The following is a 26,224-nucleotide window of genomic DNA, read 5'->3' as shown; positions in this document are numbered from 1 at the left end:
TTCTGAGTTTTGCTTGATTATTAAAACTTTAGGGTCCAGTAAATTAAATTTTGGACTTCTAACTATTTTAGTTCACTTAACCTCTTCTTCACAAACAGGGGGCAGCATAAGATCCTACAGTACAGAAGATGTTTACGGACACCAGAAAGCAGCAATCCTAACATGTAGCTCTAAAAAATTCTGCTAATGTGTTCTCCTATGACTCTGCCTTTGTTTGAAATGAATCATGAAGGTCCTGCTGGTTTCCATGGAGATGGAGGTTTTTCAGTGAAGGATTCACTTTTCCTATCACAGACTATGTTGGGATTTACTTCTTGAATCCTGGATCCTCATGGTGTTTCTAAGGTGAATGTGGGGGCTATCCCTGGATCCTCCTGACTCTGAGCATTGATAGAGCTGTCCATCATCATCATCATCATCATTGGCCGATGGCTTCCTGAGATATTTACCTGTGTTACACTTCTATTAAAACACCTGTAAAAGCGGCTGTGAGGTTTTTAGATTTTTCTTGTGATGTAGACAAGCACCAAGTATGGCTCTAGATCCCAAAAATGGACTTGGTTTTACCTTGTAGGTAATAAGACATTTTTGACCCACAAAATTCGTTTTTTGTAAAACTTAAAAGATTTGAAATTTTTTCAACAGTGTTTTCATGACCACTAAGTAATACTGTGGTGTTTACAGCTCAAAAACATTTTAGGGTGCCCTAACTCTTTTAGTGTTTTGATTCTTAATCATCTAAATAAGATATTAAGGCTTGTTATTGAGATTTTATTACCTGTTACGTGTAAATCTGTGTTTGAATCTAGAATATCAATAGTGATGAATCAACTCAGCAAGTATAAATTGCTTTTCCAAAGTAATAATTTCTTATTTCAAGCAAGACGAGACAAGAAGTTCAATATATTGTATCTGTGCAAATAAAATTAGACTTATTAGTGAGAAAACACTAAGTTTAAGGTATTTTTGGTTTAGTGGTGTAAAATATTTTCATGTTTTGGAATATCATGTCAAGTCAGATTTTCTTGTTTTGTTGGCAGATATTTTTTCTATTTTTTTAAAGCAACATAAACTCACTTTTTGTACTTTTTCTTGTTTTTGAAAGCTTACTTTTTGCACACCTCTCCAGCTGAAGAGTTCAGGACCTTACAGTCTCCGTTCACAGGAGTTATTATTTTCAGTCCAATGGTGCAAACTGAGATGGGAAAAGGGATTTTTTTTCTGCTGCTCCATTTGCCTTCAAAGAACAGCAAAAAGACTTGAGACTTTATGACCTGGTCTCCTTGGATGCTTTTAAAAAATGTTGGATAATTTGGAGGCAGTTACATCTGTTTGTATATGTTCTTGATTTGGGGATTTTAAATGTTTTTTCATCATTTTTAAATGTGCTCTTACTTTGTTTTGAAACCTTAGCCAGTTTGAATGTGTGTTGAGTTTTTGTCATTTTTGTTCTGCTGCTGTCTTTGCCAGGACACCCTTGGAAAAGATAGATGTTTATGAAATAAAGTAGCCATAAACGTGGCATATAATATCGCCAAAGAGGGGCTGCCTTCCACCATTTTCAAGTCTAAGTACATAATTATCATGAAAACGATTAAAAATAAATCCAGAGTAGAGGAATTTTTAAGAAGCAACACAGCAACGTTTGTAATGTTTAGTTTCATTCAGTTCAGTGAATCTAGACCTTATTTTTTAAAATAATGTTTTACTTATTCGGTCTTCAAATAAAGAAACATTTTCCTCAACCTCATTATTGTTCACAATCATTTAAATAACCATCAGTGTCTCTGGGAAAGGATTAAGAGGAAATCCTTCAAATGTGTTAAAATGAGCTGCTGAGGGATTCTTTTTGCTGGTGCGCCCAAATCAAAAAGTTGGGTGCACCAGTGCAACCAGTGCAGAAAGTTAGTCTGAAGCCATGGTTAGTGGGGTCTAGAGTTGGAGATAAGCATCTGAAATGTCCTCCGCCCTCCTAATTTTTGGAATAATATTTGTAAAGCTTGTTTAGAAGTGGTTGTTGACCACATCAGGCAGCTTGGACGCTTCATACGTCGAGTGTTGCCGTGCATGTCATGTGTTGGTGGTTGCATACAGTATATATATTTTTGTTTGCTGGAGACAAACTCGTCATCTGCCAGCCTGCTATCCACCCACCCCCATCCTTAGCCCCCTGCCCCTAACCTTCTGCCCTCAAACACACTCTCACGCACACACAAACACACGCTGCCCATATGGAGCAGTTGGCGCCCAAAAGCAGCCGGACCCATTCCCAGGGCAGGAGGTGAGGGTCCCCACAGCCTGCACAGTGTGTGAATGCATGAGTCCGTCCATCGTGTCCTCACCTCGGACAGCCTGCCGCATCGTCCTTTCTATCTGTCCTGTGTGGTTGTGTGTGTGAGGTTGTGTGTGTGTGTGTGTGTGTGTGTGTGTGCTCGTCCCAACAGGCTGCATCCCATGTGAGCTGCAAGGACAGCAGCAGAGGACTGAGGGTCCGCTGCACAGGGCAGGGATGCAGCCGTGTCCATGTGTGAACTGCCTCAGCCAGTTTACACATGCATGTGTGTTTTCTGTCTCTGCTGCAGAACAAACTATTTTCCTGCAGTGTTAGATAATCTAAACAACCAAACAAAATAACCTGTCAAAGAAACCGTCCAACTATGCCGCTATCATTATACACGACATCCAATAGGCTGTGCTTAGCTTGCTGGTTGCCATGTCAACTCATGGTTTATCACCCAGCCAGGTGGAGATCTTTCTTCGGTTTTCTCATCAGCTGGCCATCACATTTCTGCTCTGATTTTTCTATGAAATTGATGTAGCTGCCATTTAGGACTTTGACTCAGCCTTCTGTGCTACATTCACATCACCTCAAAATATCTTTTCACAGATTAGAAAGAGAATGATGAAATTTTACCTTAAAATCCGCAGGATCCTCTTTAGGAAAAAGTCAAGTGGATCTGGAGAAATTTCACCAAAAAGGTGTTTGTTATTTATGTTTTTCATCACAGTCGGTGTCGGATATGAAATTATACTCCAATTGTGTTTGTGTGTTCGTGTGTGTGTCTGTGCAAAACAGTGAAACCAGAATGAAGCCAAGGGTGGAAGTTGTTTTTCTGCCCCCTGTGGTGAGTCTGGGGCTGCGTGTGTGCACGCCTGGGGCAGCCTGGGGCCATCGGAGGGGGCCTGGGGAGCAGTGGAAGGAGGGATGAAGCGAGAAAAGCAGTGGAGGGATGGGAGGTCAGCGGGGGTCCGGCAGGGAAAGGTGCCGGTCTGGGCTCACGGCCAGCCAGGAAGGTGGAAAGGAGAGTTAGATGGTCGGATAGGGGGAGCGGGGGAGGAAGCATGAAGGGGGAGGTGTGGACAGGAGGGTGGAAATTGGGCAAGAAAACCCACAAAGCACAGGTTGAACCCAACATTTTTACTCTGAACTGTTGATATTAAGACAAAAACAACAAATCAGGCATTTCAGAGTGAAACTGGAGTAAAAATGAAAGCTGGTAAAACATCTGATGTGAGAATAATTCAACATTCAGCCCAGTGCATAATTTTCTTCCACTGATATTTTATTCCAACAGTTAATTGCAGATTTAACTCAGCAGATCACTTTGTGTATTATTCATTTATAATGTTAATTCAGACGTTGCTGCTCGCAGCTGTAGGTAGAAGGCAGTTTTAGCTCTCGTAGTAGCAGCGCTGGGACCTGAAACCCTTTTGCTGCAACCAGCAGAGCTCCTTTGATTCAAACATCAAAGCAATATAGAAAGCATGACATACATAGATTGTATTTCCATTTCAGGCATTTTGCAGACATCATTATCCAGAGTAAACTAAATGAACTAATGTCAGCGAGTGTTTGTTTTTTAGCGGTTCATTGACTTGTTTTTTTTTTATCGGCTTCAAACCAGCGGCATCAGAAATGAGGGATTACTTCATAGGAAAACGTTCTGATCCAGTCTTCATTTCTTTACATTACTCTTCTGATCAGGCAGTAGTTTTCCAGGCTTTCTGAAGCCACTTAACTCTGACCTGGGAATCATCAAAGCCTTAATAAAAGATTCCAAACTCAGTGTTGTCGACGCATAACAGACACACTGCAAAAATGAGCTGTCTTAATATGAATAAAAACCCTTAAACCCAGAAGATTCAGACTATAATCAAGTGTAATTATCTGTCTGTTCAGTTATAGAATTCCACTTGGTAACTTCCTGAAATCAGAATATCAAAAAAGTGAGAAACATATTAAAACAAGTTGTGAAACATTCGTTTCAAGTCCTTTATTAACCTTTATTTTACCAAGTACTTCACATGAAGACAGCTCCAGGTGAATTGGTGCGGGAGGTCTTGCAACAAGTTTTTACAGCTTGAATTGGATGTGAAAGATTCAATGTGATTTCAAACAGTGTCTCAGTGATTATTAAACTTGATATACAGAACCATTTTTAAGATTCCTTAACTAAGTAAGAAATAAAAGACTGAAAACATTAATCTTCCACATTCACTCACAAGTTCATAATGACTTTTTGCAGAATATAAAATTGTAAGACTTGGTTAGATAGTAAAGAACCAGTTTTATATCGTATCTTGCAAATAATATGAATAAACACCAAAGATAACACATCTACTATGTTCTTGTGATCAGAGAGACGGAACGTAGTTCTTCACCTTTAACCTTTCAGCTACGTCCTGTATCCTCCCTCAGAAGGATCTCGATGTTACTGTGTCATGTTCTTTGTGAAGTTTGGAAACTTGTTTGAAAACTTGGTATCTCTCAGCAAGGAATGCAGTGTGTCCTTAAAACATTTGAGGAAAACCTTTCAGTATATGGAATTGATCTTGGAAAGACCTGAACCAGGACCTGAAAGATGCATCTGGACCTTTAGCTGATCCATCAACTGTTGGCTGAAGCCTCGTCAGAAATGGTCTCCATGGAAACGTGGCTGTCAGGAAGCCATACTTAAGGAAGGGAAACAGGGTGAGGTTGGTCACATGACACAAGAACTGGACTGAAGATCAATGGCAACAGGTCTGATGGAGGGATGGATCCTTCCCAAAACCTGGACCTCAATATTACTGAAGCAATGTGGGATCATCTTGTCAGAGAATAGAACTAAAGGCAGTAACATCCAAAGAAGAGCTTTGGAAAATCCTTCAAGGATCCTGGAGAACTTTTCCTGGAGACTACAACTAAATTTTAACACCCATATTAAAGCAGGAACCGAAACAACCGTTTTACCGCCTGAAGAATTGATCTAGAATGATGTTTTTAACTTATGCGATTCACTCTTTGTATGCTGTTGTCTTTCTATTTTATTTTAGCTTGTTCTGATTGTATCTAGTTTCTTTTATTTTTAGTTTGTTTTAATTCTTGCATTATTAACATATTTTTTATGTTTCTTTTTCACCTTGCTTCTGATGTTTTATGTAAAGCACTTTGACTTTTCTTGCACATGGAAAGTGCTACACAAACAAACCTGCCTTTCCTTAAAGAAATGACAGAAAGTTTGTCTAAGAGGGTTCAGACTGACCAATATAATTACTTTCAAGCTCCTTAGAATGAGACTAAACCTATTTTTACCTCATGTACTGCATTTACATTAATATCTTCAAGTTTTTTAATTAAAGCCCTGCAGCTGATTTCTGTTTTCTTGGAAATCTGAACTGAGGGTGGCTGAAGACTTCTGCACAGTATTGTGTTATTAATGTTTTCCCTCTTCTTTAATTGGAAGGATTTTCTGCTAATAATGGCTCCATCCTGTAAATATAATCCATTCATATCGCCTCCCTGAGTGTGACGGTCATAACAGACATCCTGAGTCTGGATTTAGAGGGGGGGTGCATGGAAGCAAAAAGAGAAATTGATCAGCATGTGCGTCTCTTCATTAGAACATTTCACCAAGGCTGTGTCCTCCACATGTTGCCTCGCTGTCTGGCCTATTAGAGAGACATGCAGGGAGTGTGTGTTGTTTGCATGTGTGTGTGTGGTTTCAGGTAGACTCAGGCGGTCCGTTTGCTTCTTTTCTGGTCCTTTCCATTTTTTTATTTCAGACCCCTGGGTTGTCTCCTTTTCTTTCCTCTCCTCTTTTATCCCGCCATCTTCCCCCTCTCTTATGGAGTTCAGAGTCTGTCCATCTGGAACATCTCCCCCTCCCCCCCCCCCCTCCCTCCTTCACTCCCTCGGTCCCGTCCAGGCTGAGACACGGGGGTGAAGGCCAACACCAGTAGGGGAGAAACTGTTGGAGACATGGAGGGACAGAGGGAGAGATGTCGGTGCTATAATGAGTAACAACATGAAAGGTGACGGAGGGAGGGAGCGATGGAGGGAGGGTAGATGAAGACAGAAGAGTAGAGGGACTGCTGAGGACAGAGGGAGGACTGAAGAATAGAGGGAATGGATGGGAAAGGAGAAGGCTGCAGAGTGAGAGATGAAGCGGGAGCGGAGCAGTTGGGGCCCCGGCGTCCACTCGGCTTCGCCTGCTCCTTTTCATTCGCCAGAGAAGAAGAAGAGAAAAGACAAGGAGGTGGAGGAGACGGGGGTTGGAACAGCATGCGCCTGCTCCTGCCTGCTTCTCTTCTTCTTTCCCAACATTTTCCACTCTTCTTTTTCCTCCCCCTCCTCCAGCCATCCATCCTCCCCATCTCCTCTCCTCTGGAGGACCCTTCTCTAATTTAACTTTTCATTGAAATTTTCTTCGCCCCCCCCATCCCTCCCTCCTTCCTCCTCATCCTCCAGTTTCTCCCAGTTTGCCGTTCGGCCTTGTCTTGCCAGGTCCCCTCGTGGCCAGCTGACAAAGGCGCCGTTAAAAAGCCGTGTGATCCTCCATTTTAGCGCCAGCCACGCTAGTCAGAGGATTAGGGCTCTTTAATGACGCTAATCTCTCCTCCCCTTCTTTCTACCCCCCACCCCCCCACCCCCTATGAAAAAGTGATTTTTTTTCCCCTCCTGCTCTGACTGAATCTCCATAGCCTCTTCATCCCACTTTCCCACTTCAGGAGCATCACTATTAAGGCTGCTCATGCTGTGAAGAAACCTTCGTTTGGTCGAGTTTCTCTTTGTAAAGACAGGATGCAAAGGCAGCATCACTTTTATAATATTAACGTCAGCTTTAGTTATTAGTTATAGTAATGTATAGTCTCGAAAAAGTGAATTCCACACTGTCAGACACTTAATTTAGCTAAAAAAATTGATGATGAATTGTTTAACCCTTAAAGCTCCATTAGATCTCCAGCCCCCTTGAGCGCTATCACTTATATAGTCAACAGTTGAAGGAATGGTAGTGTGTCACTCTGTGGGATAAATTGTGATGGATAGTTAGCCTTTAGATGATTTACGGAAGTTTTCCAGGAATTTCTATCTCGTTCAGGAGGTTTACAATCCAGCCACTAAATGTAGTTTTATTCAGAGACTCCATCTGGTAAATCCACAATGATCCATGATAACAGCTTTATTTATCACATTCTCAACATAAAAAGATCACTGTCACTACTATGTTGCTAAGAGACCTCTATTTAGACCTGGAAATGATGATGAAGCCACTTCCTGTCAAACTTTCCATCAATCAGAGAACTTAAATTGACGGTAACGTCCAATCAGGAGCAGCCAAAGATCAACCAGTGAGCAGAAAGTTGATGTGTGTTGAAAAGAAGAAAAATAATGCTCCTCTGTGTCTGGAATAAAGCCAAGAAGATGTTTCTGATGCACGGTGGCGCCACAAAGCAGCTAAACTGGAGTTGGTTTAGTGAAGATAGCAGGTAAATACTAGCAGGAATAACTGGAAATGGGGAAAAAGTGGAAATATCGAAATAGTTTGTTTCAATTCCAATATTTTTTCTCCTGAAAGCCAAGACTTTAGTGAATGATGTGCAGATAAAAAAAAGGCTTGGTCTGGCTTGGGTTAACCCTTTAGGCTCGGGCCATATTTTCAGAACAAAACACCAAAAGAAAATTAAGAATTTCTTCACAGTAATCAGGTTCATCTTAATGTTTTTGGTGTACGGGAGCATTTAGGGACCTCAGTGTCTGTTACTATGCATGCATAAATTTAATATAAAAAAAGGAGAAATGTGAGACTATTTCCTAATCTGATAGAGGATAAGAATGACTCCATGAACGCAGATATGATTGATCACCTTCATAATTGAATAATTTTTAAAGATTAATGTTAGACCTAAAATACACTGTGCAGACATCAATCTAAACTTTGAGCAACAGTTAAAAATAAACACCATTGTCCTATTCTATTAGTTTTTAATTGTAGTTGATTATATCCTCATAAGCAATGGTCAGGCTTTAGGGTTTAAATATAATAATGATGGTAATAGTAATAATGATGTGGGCTGAAGATGTTCGTCACTGAGTCATTTGTTTTAGTGCTGGACATCAACTAAGTTCTTTAATTGTGATTTATAGCTTTGTTACAATTGTCACATTGTTATAATACAAGTGTCTATTGTATTTTCAAACTTTTGCTATATGACCAGAAATTGAGCAACTTTTGCTTTATAAACACTTTAAAAACATCAGCTGCTTAATAACAGCAGTCTTCCCTTGACCCAGCATTTCCTCTAAATCTCAGATGAAATATTAATGCAATAATAAAAATCAAATGTAAATGACAAAGAGGGGTGAAAATTTCAGGATTTACTTTTTAAAAGGTAAGAAGATGAATGTCAAAGCTGTGTGAAGCTGCTTTACTTCTAAACAGAGGAAACAGTATCTGAAGAATTTCAGCCATCTGGTGATTTTCCCTTCTCGAACAAAGTAGGATTACAATCTCAGATCTTCTAGATTCTTCTATGAAGTCCATTTTTTAACAAAATTTTAAAACTTAAAACCTGCAAGTTAAAAAATGCTGTAAAAACAGAATTTATGGGCTTTAACCTCCCTGAAACGAGTGCAGTGTGATGGGGACGAGTTTATTCTTGTAAGTTTTGCACAGTTACGATACTCCCACCTCCCTGTCTTTGTCCTGAAGAAAGAATAAAAAGGTCATAATAAAGACGTTACAGACGAATGAATGAATGAAATGACTTGTTTTAGTCACCGCTCTTCGTTATTTCATCTCCCAAACTCAACCAGAATTGGTGAACTTGGCAGTGACTCTCAGGCTCGGCCTGCTTCCTTCCTGCATGACTTTTATTTAAAATGAGAACTTAAACAAGTGGGGAAAGGGACACCTTCTCCGGATCTGGATGCACTTTATACCAGTGTGGTTCCTACATGTTAACAGGTCTATTTCATGTACAGTTTTAGCCTTTTTTTTAAAAAAGAAATGTTCTTTCTTGCTTCCTGTCACATGAATAATTCAATGGGTTAACAATGTAAAAAAAAAAAAAACAGCTTTCTGTTTGCTCATCGCAGTGCCTACGTTTTCCCTGCGATCGATTCATCACAACAATCTGTTTTCCACCCCCTCTCTGCAAGTCCTAATACTCCGTAGACGCGACACACACGGAAAACACAAGATTATGGAAGGAGTTGGTTGTGGTAAAACTGTGTGCTTTGGAGAGGTTTCTAAAATTATCAGGAGAAACTTCTCTCCTGCACACGCGTCTGTGTTTGCATTGCAGAAACGTTGCGCTTGTAATGAATTTTTGGCCCAAATCACTTCTGATATTTTCCCTTTTTTTTTCTTTTAGCTTATTTTCTCTCTTTGATTTGTTGCCGGCCTCGTTGATGTAGCTGTCAGATAAAAGGAGGAGGAGAAATCCACCTCTCCTCTCTGCTCTCTTTTACATTTTCCAGGCTAAATGCTAAAACGCCTGCTTCAGAGTGCACAAAGAGCAACAGAACAATATCAAGTGTTATTCAGCCTCTTCTTTTGTCGCTTCAAATCCATTCTGAAGTGCCTGTTAAAGGAGTCATGGCCTTTTTGTCGCTCCTGTGCAAGACTACACAGAAGGGGAGGAAAAAAGGAAAAGAGCAATGCATAATCTCCTCCGTATGACAGATAAAGGGAGTGAATATCGCCATCTTTCCGCTCTGCTCTCCACATCTCCTAATCGCTTTTCCGACGTTTCAATCTGCCAAGGCCCTAATGAAAATATGATGAGGCGGATCTATGGTCCTCAGGGATGGATGGAGGAATGGGAGGGGGAGGCGAGGGGTGGGGAGGGATGGAACGATGGATGGCTGCAGAGGGAGGATGAAGGGAGAGAAAATACACTCTGTCCTTATTTCTGGGCTCCGTTGGGGATACATAGTTCTTGGAGCTTTCTATTTAGATGTTGCCACAGCCGGAGAGCGTCTCTCTTCTCTGTTTCATTCTCTCTTTATCTCTGCCATCCTCATTTTTATTCTGTATATGTGTGTGTGTGTGTGTGTGTGTGTGTGTAAAACGAAGATAAATGTGTTTATTTTTTTGTTTATATTCTGTTTTTTTCCCTCATTTCAACTCCCACAGGCCGCCTCCCCTACCTTTTGCCTTCTAAGAAAGATGAAACAACTTCTTAATCACTGGCTGTTCCTTGTTTTTACCCCCACTTTTCCCATCTTGTGCTCACCTGTCTCCGTTTGCAGCCCTGCAGCCGTGCTCTTATCCTAGATAAATTTAAAATGTTTCTCTGCGTGTCTCCCCTCCCATCAGACGGCGACGATGACCCAGCAGGTCTGTCTTGGGTGCCTTCCTCGCCCTCCAGCAAAGACGTGGCCTCACCCTCGCAGATGCCCGACGGCTGCTGCGACCTCGGCATGGCCACCGGCGGCGAGGAGGAAGGAGGTGCAGGTCTGCCGTACCCCTGCCAGTTCTGTGACAAGTCCTTCAGGTATGTGTGATGCTGCCGGAGACACACGGGTGGACTGATTGCAGGCCGAGACACGGAGGACCAGGCGGAGTCCTCATGAATGTCTGTGTTCATAAATAAACTGTAGCCTCAGTGTTTCCGTCATAGTGTGGAAAGTGAAGGCAACAGTAAAGGGAATGAGGTGAATACATTTCTCACTAACATCTCCAGGGACTCAGTCAAGAGCCATTTTAAGAACAGCTGTCTCACACACACACACACCCCCACACATACACACGCAGAGTCATCATCATTATTCTCTATATTACTTGTTCTGCCTGGCTGTTCTCTACTCTCTGCTACACTCTTACTTCTTCATTATTCAGTGTGTGTGTCTTATTTTTTGTCTCACAAAAGATGGTCAGATTACCAGCACCAAAAACCAGCAGTCATTTTCCAGATGATTTTATTATTGGACATCACTTCCTTGAATCCAGCAGCTGGGCTTCTTATTCTTCCCGATTGAACCTGAGAGGTTCCTTCATCCCAGCACATCAGTCTAACTAGAATATACATCAAAAAAAGGACTCAGACTCATTAAGTAAATAAAGTCATCATCTCCTGGTTCAGGCTGCTGTTTTTTCCTAGCTTGACTTGAAGGCATGCTCAGTGAAATGCCTGCAGAAAGTCCAGAATGGGGCGGTGGTCTGATATTGAATAAACCAAAAAGGTCACTTGATGCCACTCCAGTAACCATATTCAAATTTGTTAAGAATGCATTAAAAATGTTGCATTAAAAGGGAATGCAGCTTTAGCTTTATATTTAGGACTTTTAGCCATGGTGAGGCTTTACAGATACAGAGAAAGAAACATGGCTCTGCAGCAGCTCTTTAAACTCACTCACACCAGCGGATTCATTCTCAACTTGGTGGTGAAGGTGCTGAGAACTTCATGTCCATCACGAAGTGACGTAGGTTCAGCTGAATGAAGCTGAATTTGGATTTCATGTTCTTTGTAGGTAATATTAATGTCAACACATCCTCTGAGGTCTGAAGTGTAAGAATATTTACAGCGACTTAGTAAAACCAACTTGATTCACTTCATCCGGACGCTGTTTTCCCTCCTCTCTGTTTTTTGTCTCAGCGTTTCAGTCATTTATGGAAACTTAGTCTGAGACGAAGACGTGACCTCACAGCTTAGTGTCACACGAAGTGATTGTCGTACCAGAAAGACGTCAGGAAGTGTGACGGAATGGATGGATTTTTAAAACAGTTTGATGCTGCGGGTTTAAAACTTGGATCACGTGCCGTGTAACATGAAAATAATCGCTCTTCTTTTTGATTTGCTAATTGCAATGTTTTAAATTTCTATTTAATAATGATTAATTAAATTATTACAGTGATAGAACAAGCTACCGGAGCTAGGCTATTCCTCTCTTCCTTAAACTGTCTTTTGAAAACTAATTTAACTTACTGTGATTAGCTTCGCCTTTCGAAACACCAGGTTTTAGCCCAGTCCCTCCATTTTACATTCTGGCCAGTGCAGTAGGTGCTTGTTTTTTTCTTAGGGATCATTTTAAAGTGGCAATTTAGCACCGAAATTGACATCACTGTTCTAGGACTGCATCAATGCTTCAGCTGGAGGGGTTGCAGAATAGAGCTCTCGGGTAAATGGGTTCAAGGTATCTTTAATGTCCCTTAGGGGTGATTTGGTTTTCAGCCAGCGGAGAGACATAACATAAAAAACAATAAAACATATTGACACACTGACACAGATTAGCCTCAAATGTTTTCATTTACACGACTGATGACAGCGGTGATAAAAGACTTTTCATAGTCCCACCTTGACAGATGGTTTGGGTGTAAACAGACCTGACCTCATCCGGAGACCTGCCCTCACACAGGTTGTTCAGGTCTTTTCCTGCAAACGATCCTTGAGTTTAGCAGGACGTGACGCGTGTCTGAAGGTTAAAGGTCAGAATGGATTCAGTAAAATATTTCACATAGAAATGATGTCCACATTAAAACTGTAAGGCTTCTGATAAAAACCCAAACATGCATGTTCTTTTTCACACGCAGCACCATTGTGAGCTTTAAAGCGTCGTTTGCAGTCGATAAAGAACCCAGATGTTTGTTCTGCTGCACCAGTTCTGCACTCAACAGGGCAGATGGCTGTGGGTTTAATTTTAAAATCAGTGTGTCAGTTTTTAGTTTTTGCCACATTAATTTAGAAAGATGAGCAGCGCGAGTCGATAAACTCCCCCCACAACAGCAGCATGTTCCAGGTTGTCGCTGCTAAGAAGGAACACGACAACAGAATCATCACCCAGGCTGCTTTCGTGGCTCCTGCCGTGATGTTTTTGACATTTATTTTGGTAAAAAAATAAACAACATGGAACAAAAAGAGGAGAAGGGACACAGCCCTGTGGCGGTCCGATTCAGGAACCAAGTTCATCTGATAAACCAACGTTCACGCTAACTCGCTGTAGCTTCACCGTTCCAGCAGCCAGCAAGTCAGACCAGTGTCACTGTAGATCCAGTTTGCTCAGATTTGTGGATGAAGAGCTGGATGCAGCTAAAATTAGATCAAAAGTCAATTAAAAGTAACCAAACAAAGGACTTCAGCCCTTCCAGGTGTTTTAAAGACATATTTAAAAGCTCCCTGTAGTATCATCCACTCCTCTGTCTGCCCTGTAAGCCAACTGGAGAGCGTCTTCCAAGTATCTTAAATCTTACTAAAGTTTAAATATTACTGAATCTTACATCTTACTGACTTTACTAGTTTAATAATAACAATAATAATAACAATAATAATAATAATAATAATAATAATTTGTATTTATAGGTGCCTTTTAGGGCAGTCAAGGTCACAGGAAAAAATACGATACAAATAAAGGGAAGGAAGTAAAAACCCTGAAACAGATAATAAAATAATACAATTGTAAAAATAAAATTAAAATGGTGACAAAAGATAATTTAAAATTGATCTTATATTTTCTTAAAAATGTTCCTAAATTTATTCTTAAGTTCCTAAAAGGTTTCTTAAGAAAACTCTGCATCAGATTCATGAATGTGTTTTCAGACAGAGAAATTGCTTACATCTTTGTTCTTAAAAGGGTGTTCCAGCTGTCCCTAAATAGCAGGTAAACACCTGACCATAAACCAGTCTCATGACCTTTTATGGTGTGCAGATGCAGACTGTGGTGAGACAGTGACGGGGAAAAGCTCACCCGTACGTTCAGACATGTCCTCCATCTCCTAATATAACAAATACTTATGAAATTTCAATTATTTAAAGATGCATATCAAAGAGCCATCCATCCCTGTCTGATGAGTTGGACATTAATGGGATTAGATGCGGTGAAATAGGTCACTGTAAATAATCTGCAGGTCATGAAAGATTAGCTTCTGTTGACATGATCTGCAGTGTCTTGCTGTTGTTTTAAAAGCAGAACTGAGCTGAGGAAAGACCATGTTTGGCGTATAAAAGGGTGGAAGTGATGGCATGGTTTCCAGTGAAATGAAGAACAATTTTGCCTTTAAGAACAGGTGAATGAGGCTTGTTGCTTTTAGACAGGAACAATCAAGTCCCTCCAAAGACAAATAACAGAAACTGAAATTTCCACCCAAATTTCCAATATCTCCAGTTCTATCAGGACCAGGATGTTTCCTTTCTTTCGTGCCTTGGGAAAGTTTATAAACTACATAAACTACTCACAAAAAATGAGGGATATTCAATTTTTGGGTGAAATGTATGAAAAATGCAAAAAATCATAATACAGTGATATCATATCATGAGGGCATTTAAGTAGAACCATGCCAAGATAGTTCCTTAATTTCACGCAATTTATTGCAACAGTGGTGGGAATACCGCAACATAAAATGTCATGTGTTAGGTGTTGTCTTGGTCTGATGATGACAAAATGTGAACAGTATGATGAAGAGGACTGTTTAAATGCAAGTTGTCACTGAACCTGAACATTTAGTAGTCTATGTGTGGTTCGGACACTATTTTGGATTTTTTGTGGTTCATCTCCTTGTCAGAGAACAGCATGTTATGCTGTAAACATGAACAGTTGTACGAGTGCATTTAAAAGTTTAAAGAAAGTCACATTAAGTTCACCTGTAAAGCTTATGGTGCATTTTAGGTTCATTCTGACATCACACAGCCAAATTTCCCTAAATTCATGTAAGTAGTGTATTTACTGATGGACATGTTATTTAACCTAGGTTTTTTTTTTCCTTTTTAATGTCCATGTTTGCTTCCTATAAGAGGCCAGAAACGAGAAAATTTACTGTAATATATCGTTAACACAGTTTTAAAATGTGGTCTGTTTCTGGTCCATCTCCTCCTGACCTCCTGCAGCCGCCTGAGCTACCTGAAGCGACACGAGCAGATCCACAGCGACAAGCTGCCTTTCAAATGTACCTTCTGCAGCCGTCTGTTCAAACACAAGAGGAGTAGAGATCGCCACGTGAAGCTCCACACAGGTAAACGTCCACCTCCTATTCACCTGCTGAAGCTCTGAAGTCAGAGCCATAAATCAGATATAGACATTTAAAGAATAAATTGGGGTTTCCAGACATTAAACTTTGATATTTAAGTGTTTCTCTGAAGTAATCTTCTTTGATCAAACTGTCAAATAAAACAGGAGATAAGAAGTATAGCTGCCAGGAATGTGAAGCTGCGTTTTCTCGCTCAGATCACCTGAAGATCCATCTGAAAACACACAGGTAGCTGCCTCTGAACTTATTGTTAGGAAATTCCTATAAAAATAGTTTCTTTTTAAATTTATTTAGTGACTTTCTTGTTTTTACTTGCACATTCAGCTCCAGCAAACCATTTAAGTGCACTGTGTGTAAACGTGGTTTTTCCTCCACTTCATCACTGCAGAGCCACATGCAGGTAAGTTATTTTTGCTTTCTGTTATTACTAAGGATGAATGTTGGGATGTGAGTTGATGCCTTAGGTCTGGACTGTTTGACCTTGGCAGGCTCATCGTAAGAACAGAGAGCATCTCGCATTGAGGAGTGAGAAAGATGGAGGAAAGAAAGGAGCCGGAGGAGAGGGTGACCTGGAGCAGGACCTGTACATGTGTGATTACTGTGAGGAGACGTTTAGCCAGACCGACGACTTGGAGAAACACGTCCTGACCAGACACCCCCAGTTATCGGACCGAGCTGACCTGCAGTGCATCCACTGTCCGGAGATCTTTCTGGACGAGGCTTCCCTTCTTACGCATATTGAAACACAGCACGCCAACCGCAAACACAAGTACTGCAGAGTTCAGCTTCTCTAAACTTAATTTACCCATAAAAGGTCCTCAGGGCATACTGTGCTGTATTTTCATGCCATTTTGGTTGCGTTGATTTAATGTATCTAAAATTTCCTAGAGGATATTGGTTTTAAGATATTTAAAATGTTAATGTCTGTTTCTTTAAATTAGCCTAAATTAGTCTAACCTACACAAAGACTTGAAAAAAGTCCTATTAAAACCTTTGTAAATTCCATTTTTCATGCCACATTATCTTAACAAAAACAAATGCATTCTTTTATGTCAACATTTCATTTTGGATTACTAGCCTTCTATTTTTAATTTTAATATTTACCCATCAGCTTGCACTATTTTTATTATTATTCAAAGCATGCATAGCAAGTTTTTTTTTTTTTCTTTCTCATTTCTTTCCCATTTAAACTGTGGAGTTTTGAAAACAAATGCATAGTATTCACAAAGGCATGAGTTTTTTCTAAAAAAAAAAAACTATCAAAAATAACAATGCAAAAAAATCAATATCGCTACCAATCACTGAGCCACCCCAGGGCCTAATAATAAGCGTCCTTTTTTTCTGATAAAAAAAATGTGAATTTTTAAAAAAAAAAAAAAACCTGTCTTTAAAGGATGTAAAGCTACATATGATAATTATTTGATGTGTATATTTCATGCTAAAGTAGTTTTTAAAGATTTAATACTCAATATTTTTATGTCAGGTTTTGAGCAGGTGACATTTTCTGTACTTAAGATTAAATGTGTGAGTTTTTAAAATTGATCTCTTTAGATACATCAGAATTCCAGGGGCGATATTGAGATTTTATATTTTCTTCTGTATTCCCAGATGTCCTGTCTGTTTGGAGCAGTTCCCCTCCGTGGAGGACGTCTACTGCCACTTGGACAGCCATCGTCAGCCTGACTCCTCCAACCACAGCGCTGCCAGTCCGGATCCTGCATTGGGCAGTGTGGCCTCCATGAGCTCCGCCACTCCAGACTCTAGCGCCAGTCTAGAGAGAGGTTCAACACCCGACTCCACGCTGAAACACAGTCAGGGTAGCGAGCGAAGCCGCAGAAGAGGCACTGATGCTGCAGAGGACATGGGGATAAGCCTGGGACATCAAGCTGGAGGTCTGTCCATTCCTACAGAAAAGTTAAATCATTTTACTTTTTGTTACTAAAGTACTTCCTGACTCTGCAGGTGGGGGAGGAAACTGGGGCAAAGTGACGTACTCCTGCCCTTACTGCTCAAAGAGAGACTTCCATAGTTTGGCTGTGTTGGAGATCCATCTGAAGACCATCCATGCAGATAAGCCACAGCAGAGCCACACCTGCCAGCTCTGCTTGGAAAGTCTACCCACCCTTTACAACCTCAACGAGCATGTGCGCAAAGCTCACCGCTCCAGCGGTGGGACGGTTGCGGCAGCAGCTTTTCCGCTGCTCCAGTTTACCAATGTCACAGCGTTCCACTGCAACTACTGTCCGGACATGTTTGGAGACATCAACTCTCTGCAGGAGCACATCAGGGTGTCCCACTGCCTGCCTGGTGGCATCGTGGCTGGATCCACCACACTAGGTGGGTTTAAAATCAAACTACGGAAACAACATCATGACTCTCTGTAGTTATTTGTGTAAGAATTTAACACTACTTCCTGATCCTAGAGGGGAACCATGCCTTCTTCTGCAACCAGTGCTCCATGGGGTTCCTTACAGAGTCTTCATTGACTGAACATATTCAACAAACGCACTGCACCTCGGCTACAGGTGGAGGGACGGCATCCGGAGGAGCAGTGGCCAAACTGGAGTCTCCGGTTCTACAGGCTGCATCTCAGTCCTTCATGGAGGTGAGAATCCAGAATTTGAGAAGATTATAATTTAAAGAAGAGAGTTTTCATTGTAATTAATGAGACGGGTGGCCAGATCTGTGTACAACAATCCAATTATTAATAAGCCTTTTTGCAATTTGAACAGGTGAATACTTTCAATGTTATTTTCTGTGTTTAGTTTATAATGTGACACAATGTGATATGTTTAGTTATTAGTCAAAACATGAGTGGAGCTGGATAAGAGTAAGAGCTAAATTCATGTTAAAATTTGTCTTAAGAATCACAGGTACCTGGAAACCCTCTTGGTATAAGTGATGCTTAAATTGCACATAAAATTGTGAAATCAAAAGAAGTCCCTTACATGTAAGAACATGATTAACAGGTCCTCACTAGGTCTGAAAATGAGCTACATGCACCTCAGATAAACAAACACACTCACACACTCCTTATTTTATTTGCAAAACCTAAAATGCAGAAGCAGTGTGTGTAAACAAAGTAGGATTCAAATTTGTTGAACCAGCTTTTGGTCTTGAATAATTTTTTTTTTTTTTACTTTTTCTAATTGGACTGGCATAATCTTTTATTATTTAACATGCTAACTGAGGCCTGGAGAGTCTGAGATGTAGGTCTAACTTTGGGAGTGAACTCTCTGGGACATTAACTCCTGGGAAGATTAAGAATAAACAAGAACAGAAGAGGTTTATGAACCATTCCCACATTCCCACAGTTTAAACAAAATGACTTTCCTGAGATGATTACTGATGTCTTTCCTCCTTGGCATTATGTTAACAGACACCTGAATGCTGCAGAAACATCTATTTTAATAGAAGTGCTCACATAGACCAGCAGCTCTTGGCTGTAACTGACCCTCTTAACTCCTGCTGAATCCGTGAAGGTGGACTTACTGACCACAATGAGGGTCTTTCAAACACTTCTTCTGCATTTTTATTTAGTGTTCTTAGATAAATGACATTGTATTGCAGGGATGCTCAAGTCCAGTCCTTGAGAGCTACTATTCTGCAACTTTTAAGTGATTCAGGTGTGTTGGAGAAGGGATTATTCTAAAAGTTGCAGGATAGTAGCTAGAGACTTAGGCACCCCTGGTGTAATGTTTCAGTTATTTAGTGTTTTATGTTTTTACCTAATTTCAACACCTGATGCAGACCTGATTATTTTGTTAAGCAAAACCTTATTGAAAGAAGGTGTATTTTGTTTTTCACATGACTATATACTTTTCTAACATTTGGGTATGACTAGAACTGAAAGTTTATTCTTGTCTTGTACTATCTCTATCTCACTATGCATATTTCTTCCATCTTCTTTTTCACTCTACAGGGACTAACAATATGTTGATGTATGATAATCTAAAAAAAAAGTAAAGAGTTATTGTCCATATCCAGGTTTACTCCTGCCCTTACTGCACCAATTCTCCTATCTTCGGCTCACTCCTCAAGCTTACCAAGCACATAAAGGAGAACCACAAGAACATCCCGCTGGCTAACAACAAAAGGCAGGCGAAGGTTGCTGACCTCAGCCCCGCCTCTTCGGATGTTGAGATCTCCTCTCCGAAACGCCACAGGCTGGGAGGGGACTCTACCCCGTCCATGGGAAGCAACGGAGATTATCCGTGTAACCAGTGTGACCTGCGATTTTCCAGTTTTGAGGGTTTCCAGGTACATCTGAAGTCCCACCTGGAGATGCTGCTGAGGCGCCAGTCCTGCCCCCAGTGCAACAAGGAGGACTTTGAATCCCAGGAAGCTTTGCTTCAGCACCTGACAGTGCATTACACTACCACATCGACGCAGTATGTGTGCGAGAGCTGCGATAAGCAGTTCTCCTCCGTGGATGACCTGCAGAAACACCTGCTGGACATGCATACGTTTGTCCTGTACCACTGTACTCTCTGTCAGGAAGTCTTTGACTCCAAGGTCTCCATACAGGTAAATATGAGACGTCCTGCTACATTTGGCATGTTGCTTGAGCTTTCCTTTTATTTGTAGAAAGAATGCTCCCATCAGTTCATGAAGGAGAAATGTATTGCTTCCCTGTTTGACCTTCGTCCAGGTGCATTTGGCAGTGAAGCATAGCAACGAGAAGAAGTTGTTTCGCTGCACAGCTTGTGCCTGGGACTTCAGGAAAGAGGCAGATCTTCAGCTTCATGTCAAGCATAACCACCTGGGCCAAAGGTCAGGCCTTCCAGGAGGCCTTGCAGGTACAGCTAACTAATCTTTGGAAGACAGTGATGACTCATTCCAAAAGAAAAAAAAACTCAGGATAAGGTAGCAGGTTGGTCAAGCTATTTTATTTATTTTTTTTATACTACAGGACTGAAACCTCGGAAGTGCATCTTCTGTGGGGAGACATTTGGAACAGAAGTGGAGCTCCAGTGTCACATCACCACACACAGCAAGAAGTTTACCTGTCGCTTCTGTGGCAAAGCTTTCCACGCCATCTCCCTGCTGGAAAGACACCTGAGGGAAAAGCACTGCATCTTCGATGGCGGCAGCATCACAGGCAATGGCGGTGGAACAGGGAGCAGCGGGAGTCAGAACGGCACACCCAACGGGCTGGCGCAGTCCTCAAAGCGAGGAGGAGCAGGAGGAAGTGGCAATGGAGGTGCAGGAGGCGTCGAAAGAGTGACGGTCGCAGCAGCCGAACAAGCCGACCTGCAGAACATGCTGCTGAAGAGTGGAGTTGTAGGGGGAGGGTCGGCTCAGGGAGGAGAAGCAGCCAACAGCCACGAAGCAAGCGGTGGAGAGGAGGAGCTGGACAGCTCTGAGCCCATGTACGCCTGCGATATCTGCGGCGCAGCCTACACCATGGAGTCCCTGCTGCAGAATCACCGGCTGCGTGACCACAACATCCGGCCGGGAGAAGACGACGCTGGTAAGAATGAGTCTTTTTTATCCTCATGCACACAGCTGATATAATTATATTTATGGTTAAATATAATAATTCTTTATGTCAGGTTCTCGGAAGAAGAAAGCAGATTTCATCAAAGGGAACCACAAGTGCAACGTATGCTCTAGGACTTTTTTCTCTGAGAATGGGCTTCGTGAGCATGCTCAGACGCACCGTGGCCCCGCCAAACACTACATGTGCCCAATATGTGGCGAGCGCTTCCCTTCTCTGCTGACGCTCACCGAACACAAGGTACTTTCTGCTGTCCAGCCTGTTTATGTCTGTTTTTTGGGAGGAGGAGGTGTTTTTAGGTGAACACCTGTGTTGTTTACTGTCCACTTTTTCCTGTCTTGCTAAGCTGCAGCAGTGGAATAATAAGCCACATATTTTGGCATCACAAACAGGATGACTATAGTTCACTTTGTAAATTAGGGAGTTTTCTTCTAACAGAGCAGGTGTAATATGTAACCACACAACAGTCTGTGTAGATTCCTGTTTTTTCTTTCCTCCTGTGATGTTGTCGTGTCTAACCGTATTTTGATCTTGCTTTGAATTCAGACTTAAAAAACGTTAAATTGTCCTCAGAGAGGCAATTTGTTCTGCAACAAAGTGTAAGAAAAATGCTGGTATATAAAAAAAAAAACTTGGTTATTTAAGCACAGTGTGCCATTGTGTTTATGCAGAATTTAATTTGTAATGGATAAATAAAGAATTAATACATTATTCTACCAGAATGATCAATAATTTAGTGCTTTTCCTTTTAAAACTCTTCTGTGTTTTGATTAAAAAAGAAAAATGGCTGCAACCCAGTAGGTTTACTGTTATTATTTCAGTGATAATTCCTGTGTTTTCTTTTATACAGGTGACTCACAGTAAGAGTCTGGACACAGGAACCTGCAGAATCTGTAAGATGCCTCTGCAGAGCGAGGAGGAGTTCATAGAGCATTGCCAGATGCACCCTGACCTCCGCAACTCCCTCACTGGCTTCCGCTGTGTCGTGTGCATGCAGACCGTCACCTCAACCCTGGAGCTGAAGATCCATGGCACCTTCCACATGCAGAAGCTTTCCACTGGTTCTGTACTGGGAGGAGCTGGAGGAGGAGGTGGGAACGGAGGAGCAGGTGGAGGGAACGGCTCAGCTTCCTCATCCCCTAATGGGCAGCTGCAGCAGCACAAGCTGTATAAATGTGCTTTCTGCCTGAAGGAGTTCAAGAATAAAGGAGATCTGGTGAAGCTGGATGTCAACGGCCTGCCGTACGGCCTCTGTGCTGTGTGCATGAGCAGGTAAGAGTCAGTCTGATAATAAAAATGAATGTTTAGGGCTACATTGGTATGGGACAGAATACAAAACATTCCAAGGCTAATGTCCTAGCCTAGCACAGATATTGGATCAGATCAGTCCAGATACTACTAATTGCATGTGTTTAGAAATAACTGACATCTCCTCATGTGTCCCGTGATCACTTCTGATCTGCTCTCCTTTGCCTCAGCCAATCAGCTGAACAACAAACAGGACATCAGCAGGTCCAATACAGACACAAACTACAGTAGTTTTCAATTCAGCTGTAAAGTCAGCTTCTGATTTAGCCTACTGATCAATATTTCCCCAACAAAATCTGTATATTTCTTATTCCCAAATAAAGGACTCAGTCTGTACACCTGTACTTACAGCTCTCCAAATATGAACATATTACCCACGCTGCTTCTCAAGACCAAATGTGAACAGAACCTTGGTGAAACAGACTGAGACTCCGGGCAGTTTAGTCAAAACTCAAACATTTTTTAACTGTTTTGTGTCAATAAAAGAAAAACGATTCTTCAAATTTCCACTTATCAATGTTTTACTGTGGGGATATAACTGCAAAAAGAAGGTGCTCAGTTAATAACATGGATGTTAGGTTTGTGCTCTTTTCATAGCTTCTTTATATACAAGTAAATATTTTTATTTTATTTTACTTTATTTTTTATTTTTCATCTTCAGATTTTATCCCATTCTCTTTTCATATTCAATTTAATATACTGCATCTTTTTTATTTTAGTTTATTTTATTCTATTTATTTATCATATTTTTATTTCATTCCTTATTTTATTATTTTATTTTATGTATTGTATCTTTTTTTCTGTCTATATATTTTAATTAATTTTTTTATTTTCTTATTTTATTCTATACTGTTTTATTTATTTATCTTTTTTAATTAATCAGTTTACTTATTTGTTTCCATCTACACACAGGTCAGGTTATTGCTGGTTTTCTTCAGTGTGTAATAGTGCTCATACGACCGCTCACACGGCATCAGGCAGAGGCTTTAGACATGGTGAAGCTCTCGGTCCTGTCATTAACATAAAATTCAGCAACACAGACTGACAATTGATTTTCATTGTTTCCTCTGAAATTATCTAAAAGGAATCAAATGTCCAATCAAATCAGGGGCACGAACGGGCAGAGTCCCAGCCAGGGAGGAGCGGTGACGCCTGGGGACACGCAGGGGGAGAAGGCCGTGACCGGGCTGAGGTGTCCGGAGTGTGGGGTAAAGTTCGAAAGCTTGGAGGACTTGGAGAGTCATGTCCAGACAGACCATCCCGAGGTCAGCCCTGAAACCAGCGTAGCAGGAAAGAAGGCCGAGGCTTCACCTGCGCCCAAGGTGAGATGGCGAGAAATGAAGTTTGATAGAAAGTGACAATGGAAATCTTTCATTTTTCGGTTCCAGAGATGAGGAGGAAGTTTGGTTTAGGTTTTGCTGGAATGTGAAACTCTACAGTAATGGTCAAAATCTTATTTAATATTCGAACAGTTTGACAGATGGAGACATTTTAAGTGTGTGTGTGTGTGTGTGTGTGTGAGGTAAGGTGATGTTGCATACCACTGCATGTGTGTCTGCAGCTTGCATACATGCACTGATGTGTATGTCTGTGTGTCAGCCAAGCCCCTCGGGGTCCTGCGGCAGGGCCGTGCTGAGGCATTGTGGGAACTGTTCACTCTGCTTGATATTGACAGTCAGGCTCCCCGGGACCCGTCGTGTGTCTGTGTGAGAGTGTGTGTTCCTGCAAGTGTCTGTTTATAGCCATGTATATGTGTGAGTGTTTGTTGGAGACGGTTCCCAGGGACCCTCTGTCTTACCTGCACCTTTGTTTCTGCTTAGTCTAACAGCACAAAGCAGACAAAGTAGGATTCTGTGAATGTGTGTGTGTGTGTGTGTGTCTGTGTGTGAAGCAGCAGAGAGATGGTGGAAGTGGGGCCTTTGTGTATTTTGTGTTTGTGCATGAGTGATCGCTATGTGCTGTGAATGGATAAGCAGAACCTTTGCTCGTCTCTTTGTTTCTGTATCATCCTTATTTCTCTGCTTCTTTCTGCATCTCTTTCTCTCTCTGCTTCTTCTCTATTCACACACATACACACACACACACACTCCCTCCATTATTAATTTCTGTGTCTTGCAGTAGAGTACATTTTGATGAAGATAATTTCAGTTTTAATGAGATGTTGCTTAACTGATCAGGTCTGTCTAAGTGTCTGCGAGGCTCAAGTGTGCAAGCTTTCCCTGCACTGTGCTCCTTGTTTAATGTTTGTTATGTAAAATGATGTAATGATATTAATGATGTGGCTCCGTGGTGGTTCTCTGCCTGTGGAAAACCAAACCAGTTCTTAGCTAGAACCCAGTTGAACTGCTCTATCACCAGCTGTAAACCAGCACTGGAACCACGGTGGTGGAGAAACATGAGCATGACATAACATGCAATACAGAAGATGTTTGCACACAGGAAGCAGCAATGCTCACATGTAGAATGGCAACAGGGAGAAACTCAGCTAAAAGACTAACAAGCATTGGCATCCAAACCAAACACAGTTCAAACTCCAGGCAGTTATATGAGAATGTAAGAAAATGGTGCATGAAAACAACGGTATGACCACAGAAGTGGAAAGATTCTCATTAAACTGGTTTTTAATGGGACTTAGTGGGACATTTCTGTCCATAAATGACTTAAAATGGTTGTAAATTTTAAATCTGATACCACAAAAAACTAAATATAAAATTATTTTTTGTGTTTTCTAATGAAAATAAAATTGCAAATTGTAATTAAACTGGTATTAAAAAGGTTTAAATCCATTGACTATTCAGTATTTGGTAGTTTAAAACAGGGCTGAAGTTGGTAAAGAGATTTATGCAGAAAAATATGCATCTGTTTTTATAGCAGCTTTTTTAAAATAATCATTTTGTCCTTAACCTCTCTGGAGTCCCCTGTACAAGGGGCAGCATGAGATACATGGAGAAGATGTTTGCAGACACCAAGAAGCAGCAATGCTACCATGTAGCAATGCTAACAGTAGCATAGCAACGTGACAGTAGAAACTCAGCTGAAAAGACTCTACCAAGCATTGGCATCCAAACCAAACAGTTCAAACCCGAGCAGTTATATGGGAATGTAAGAAAACCATGAGAAAGGACAAACAAGGAGTTGTATGAAAGCAGAGACTCTGCTGGTTACAAAGATATCTGTCTCATCACTGTGGGACAGAAACTCTGGAGCTAGCAGCCAGGATCAGAAATCATGTCTCACTTTTGCTGTTTGTGGTTAAAAGTTTGATTCCAGCTCTAAAGAAATCTGCTAATGTTTCTCCTGTGACTTTGCCTTTGTTTGAAATGAACCATGAAGGTCCTGCTGGTTTCCATGGAGATAAAGGATTTTTTTATAGTGAAGGATTCCCTATATCTGGATATACATTTCTGGATTTACTCTTCCTATCATAGACTATCTTAGTCTTCACTTGTTGTTGGATCCTCATGGCGTTTCTAAGGTGAATGTAGGAGCTATCCCTGTATCCTCCTGACTCTGACATTAATAGAGATGTCCATCATCATCATCGGCCGATGGCTTCCTGAAATATTTACCTGTGTAACACCTCTATTAAACACCTGGAAACTGCTCAGGTTTACGTTTTACCTTCTACTGTAGCACAGTTCCTCACCAGATATTACTTGACTCATTCCTTGGATTATTTTCCTCGGAGTTTGCTAACTTTGCTAATTCCTAGGACTAATTCACTAATTTCTAAGACTACTTTAATAATTCCTAGGGCTATTATATGGGAATGTAAAAAAAACATAAAAACAAAATACTAATTTCTAGACATACTGGGCTCCTATCCTCTGGGTTCCATTGAAAGAAAAGAGGTTTTCTTTTAGGAGGAGACAACATTTACATTGTGTACTGTATTCTAGGTAAATTCACCACAGTAATGCATGTCTTGATTCTGAAACTTCTGCAGTAATTTCACATGTCTCAGCCTCCTTTTAGACCAGGATTAAACATACAGCCCTGGTAGCTGTGAAGATATACTTCATTTATTTTTGTGTTATTTCAGGACAGGAATTAGGAATTAGGAAAAATACACCTGACAAAGAAGATGATAAATGTTTTTCCCAAGCTGTTTTGTAAATTTCTTTTTTATCTGCATTAATCAAATCAGTATCACCATGTCCCAAATTGATACTGAAAGACTATGTATTTGTTG

General features: G+C 41.0%; 1 protein-coding gene across 8 annotated transcripts in view; it reads left to right on the top strand.

Annotated features, from left to right (window-relative positions):
- The window catches only part of znf423 (zinc finger protein 423), a 177,248-nt gene that overhangs the window by 65,225 nt on the left and 85,799 nt on the right, over positions 1 to 26,224 (top strand). For 6 of the 8 annotated variants that reach the window (XM_041997579.1, XM_041997577.1, XM_041997578.1 and 3 more), the window contains exons 4-17: positions 10,584 to 10,761; positions 15,085 to 15,209; positions 15,371 to 15,452; positions 15,549 to 15,624; positions 15,713 to 15,993; positions 16,833 to 17,116; positions 17,187 to 17,561; positions 17,648 to 17,829; positions 19,212 to 19,751; positions 19,876 to 20,023; positions 20,137 to 20,697; positions 20,780 to 20,964; positions 21,575 to 21,996; positions 23,117 to 23,354. In XM_041997579.1, coding sequence (XP_041853513.1) covers positions 10,584 to 10,761; positions 15,085 to 15,209; positions 15,371 to 15,452; positions 15,549 to 15,624; positions 15,713 to 15,993; positions 16,833 to 17,116; positions 17,187 to 17,561; positions 17,648 to 17,829; positions 19,212 to 19,751; positions 19,876 to 20,023; positions 20,137 to 20,697; positions 20,780 to 20,964; positions 21,575 to 21,996; positions 23,117 to 23,354 — 3,677 coding nt within the window. The remainder of the gene's footprint in view (positions 1 to 10,583; positions 10,762 to 15,084; positions 15,210 to 15,370; positions 15,453 to 15,548; positions 15,625 to 15,712; positions 15,994 to 16,832; positions 17,117 to 17,186; positions 17,562 to 17,647; positions 17,830 to 19,211; positions 19,752 to 19,875; positions 20,024 to 20,136; positions 20,698 to 20,779; positions 20,965 to 21,574; positions 21,997 to 23,116; positions 23,355 to 26,224) is intronic. The other 2 variants (XM_041997581.1, XM_041997582.1) reach the window with 1 other exon arrangement.

Source organism: Melanotaenia boesemani, chromosome 10 (genome assembly GCF_017639745.1).
Source record: "Melanotaenia boesemani isolate fMelBoe1 chromosome 10, fMelBoe1.pri, whole genome shotgun sequence".
Taxonomy (NCBI): Eukaryota; Metazoa; Chordata; class Actinopteri; order Atheriniformes; family Melanotaeniidae; genus Melanotaenia; species Melanotaenia boesemani.
Note: the sequence above shows the minus strand (reverse complement) of the source record. Positions and strands in the feature narration are given on the sequence as shown.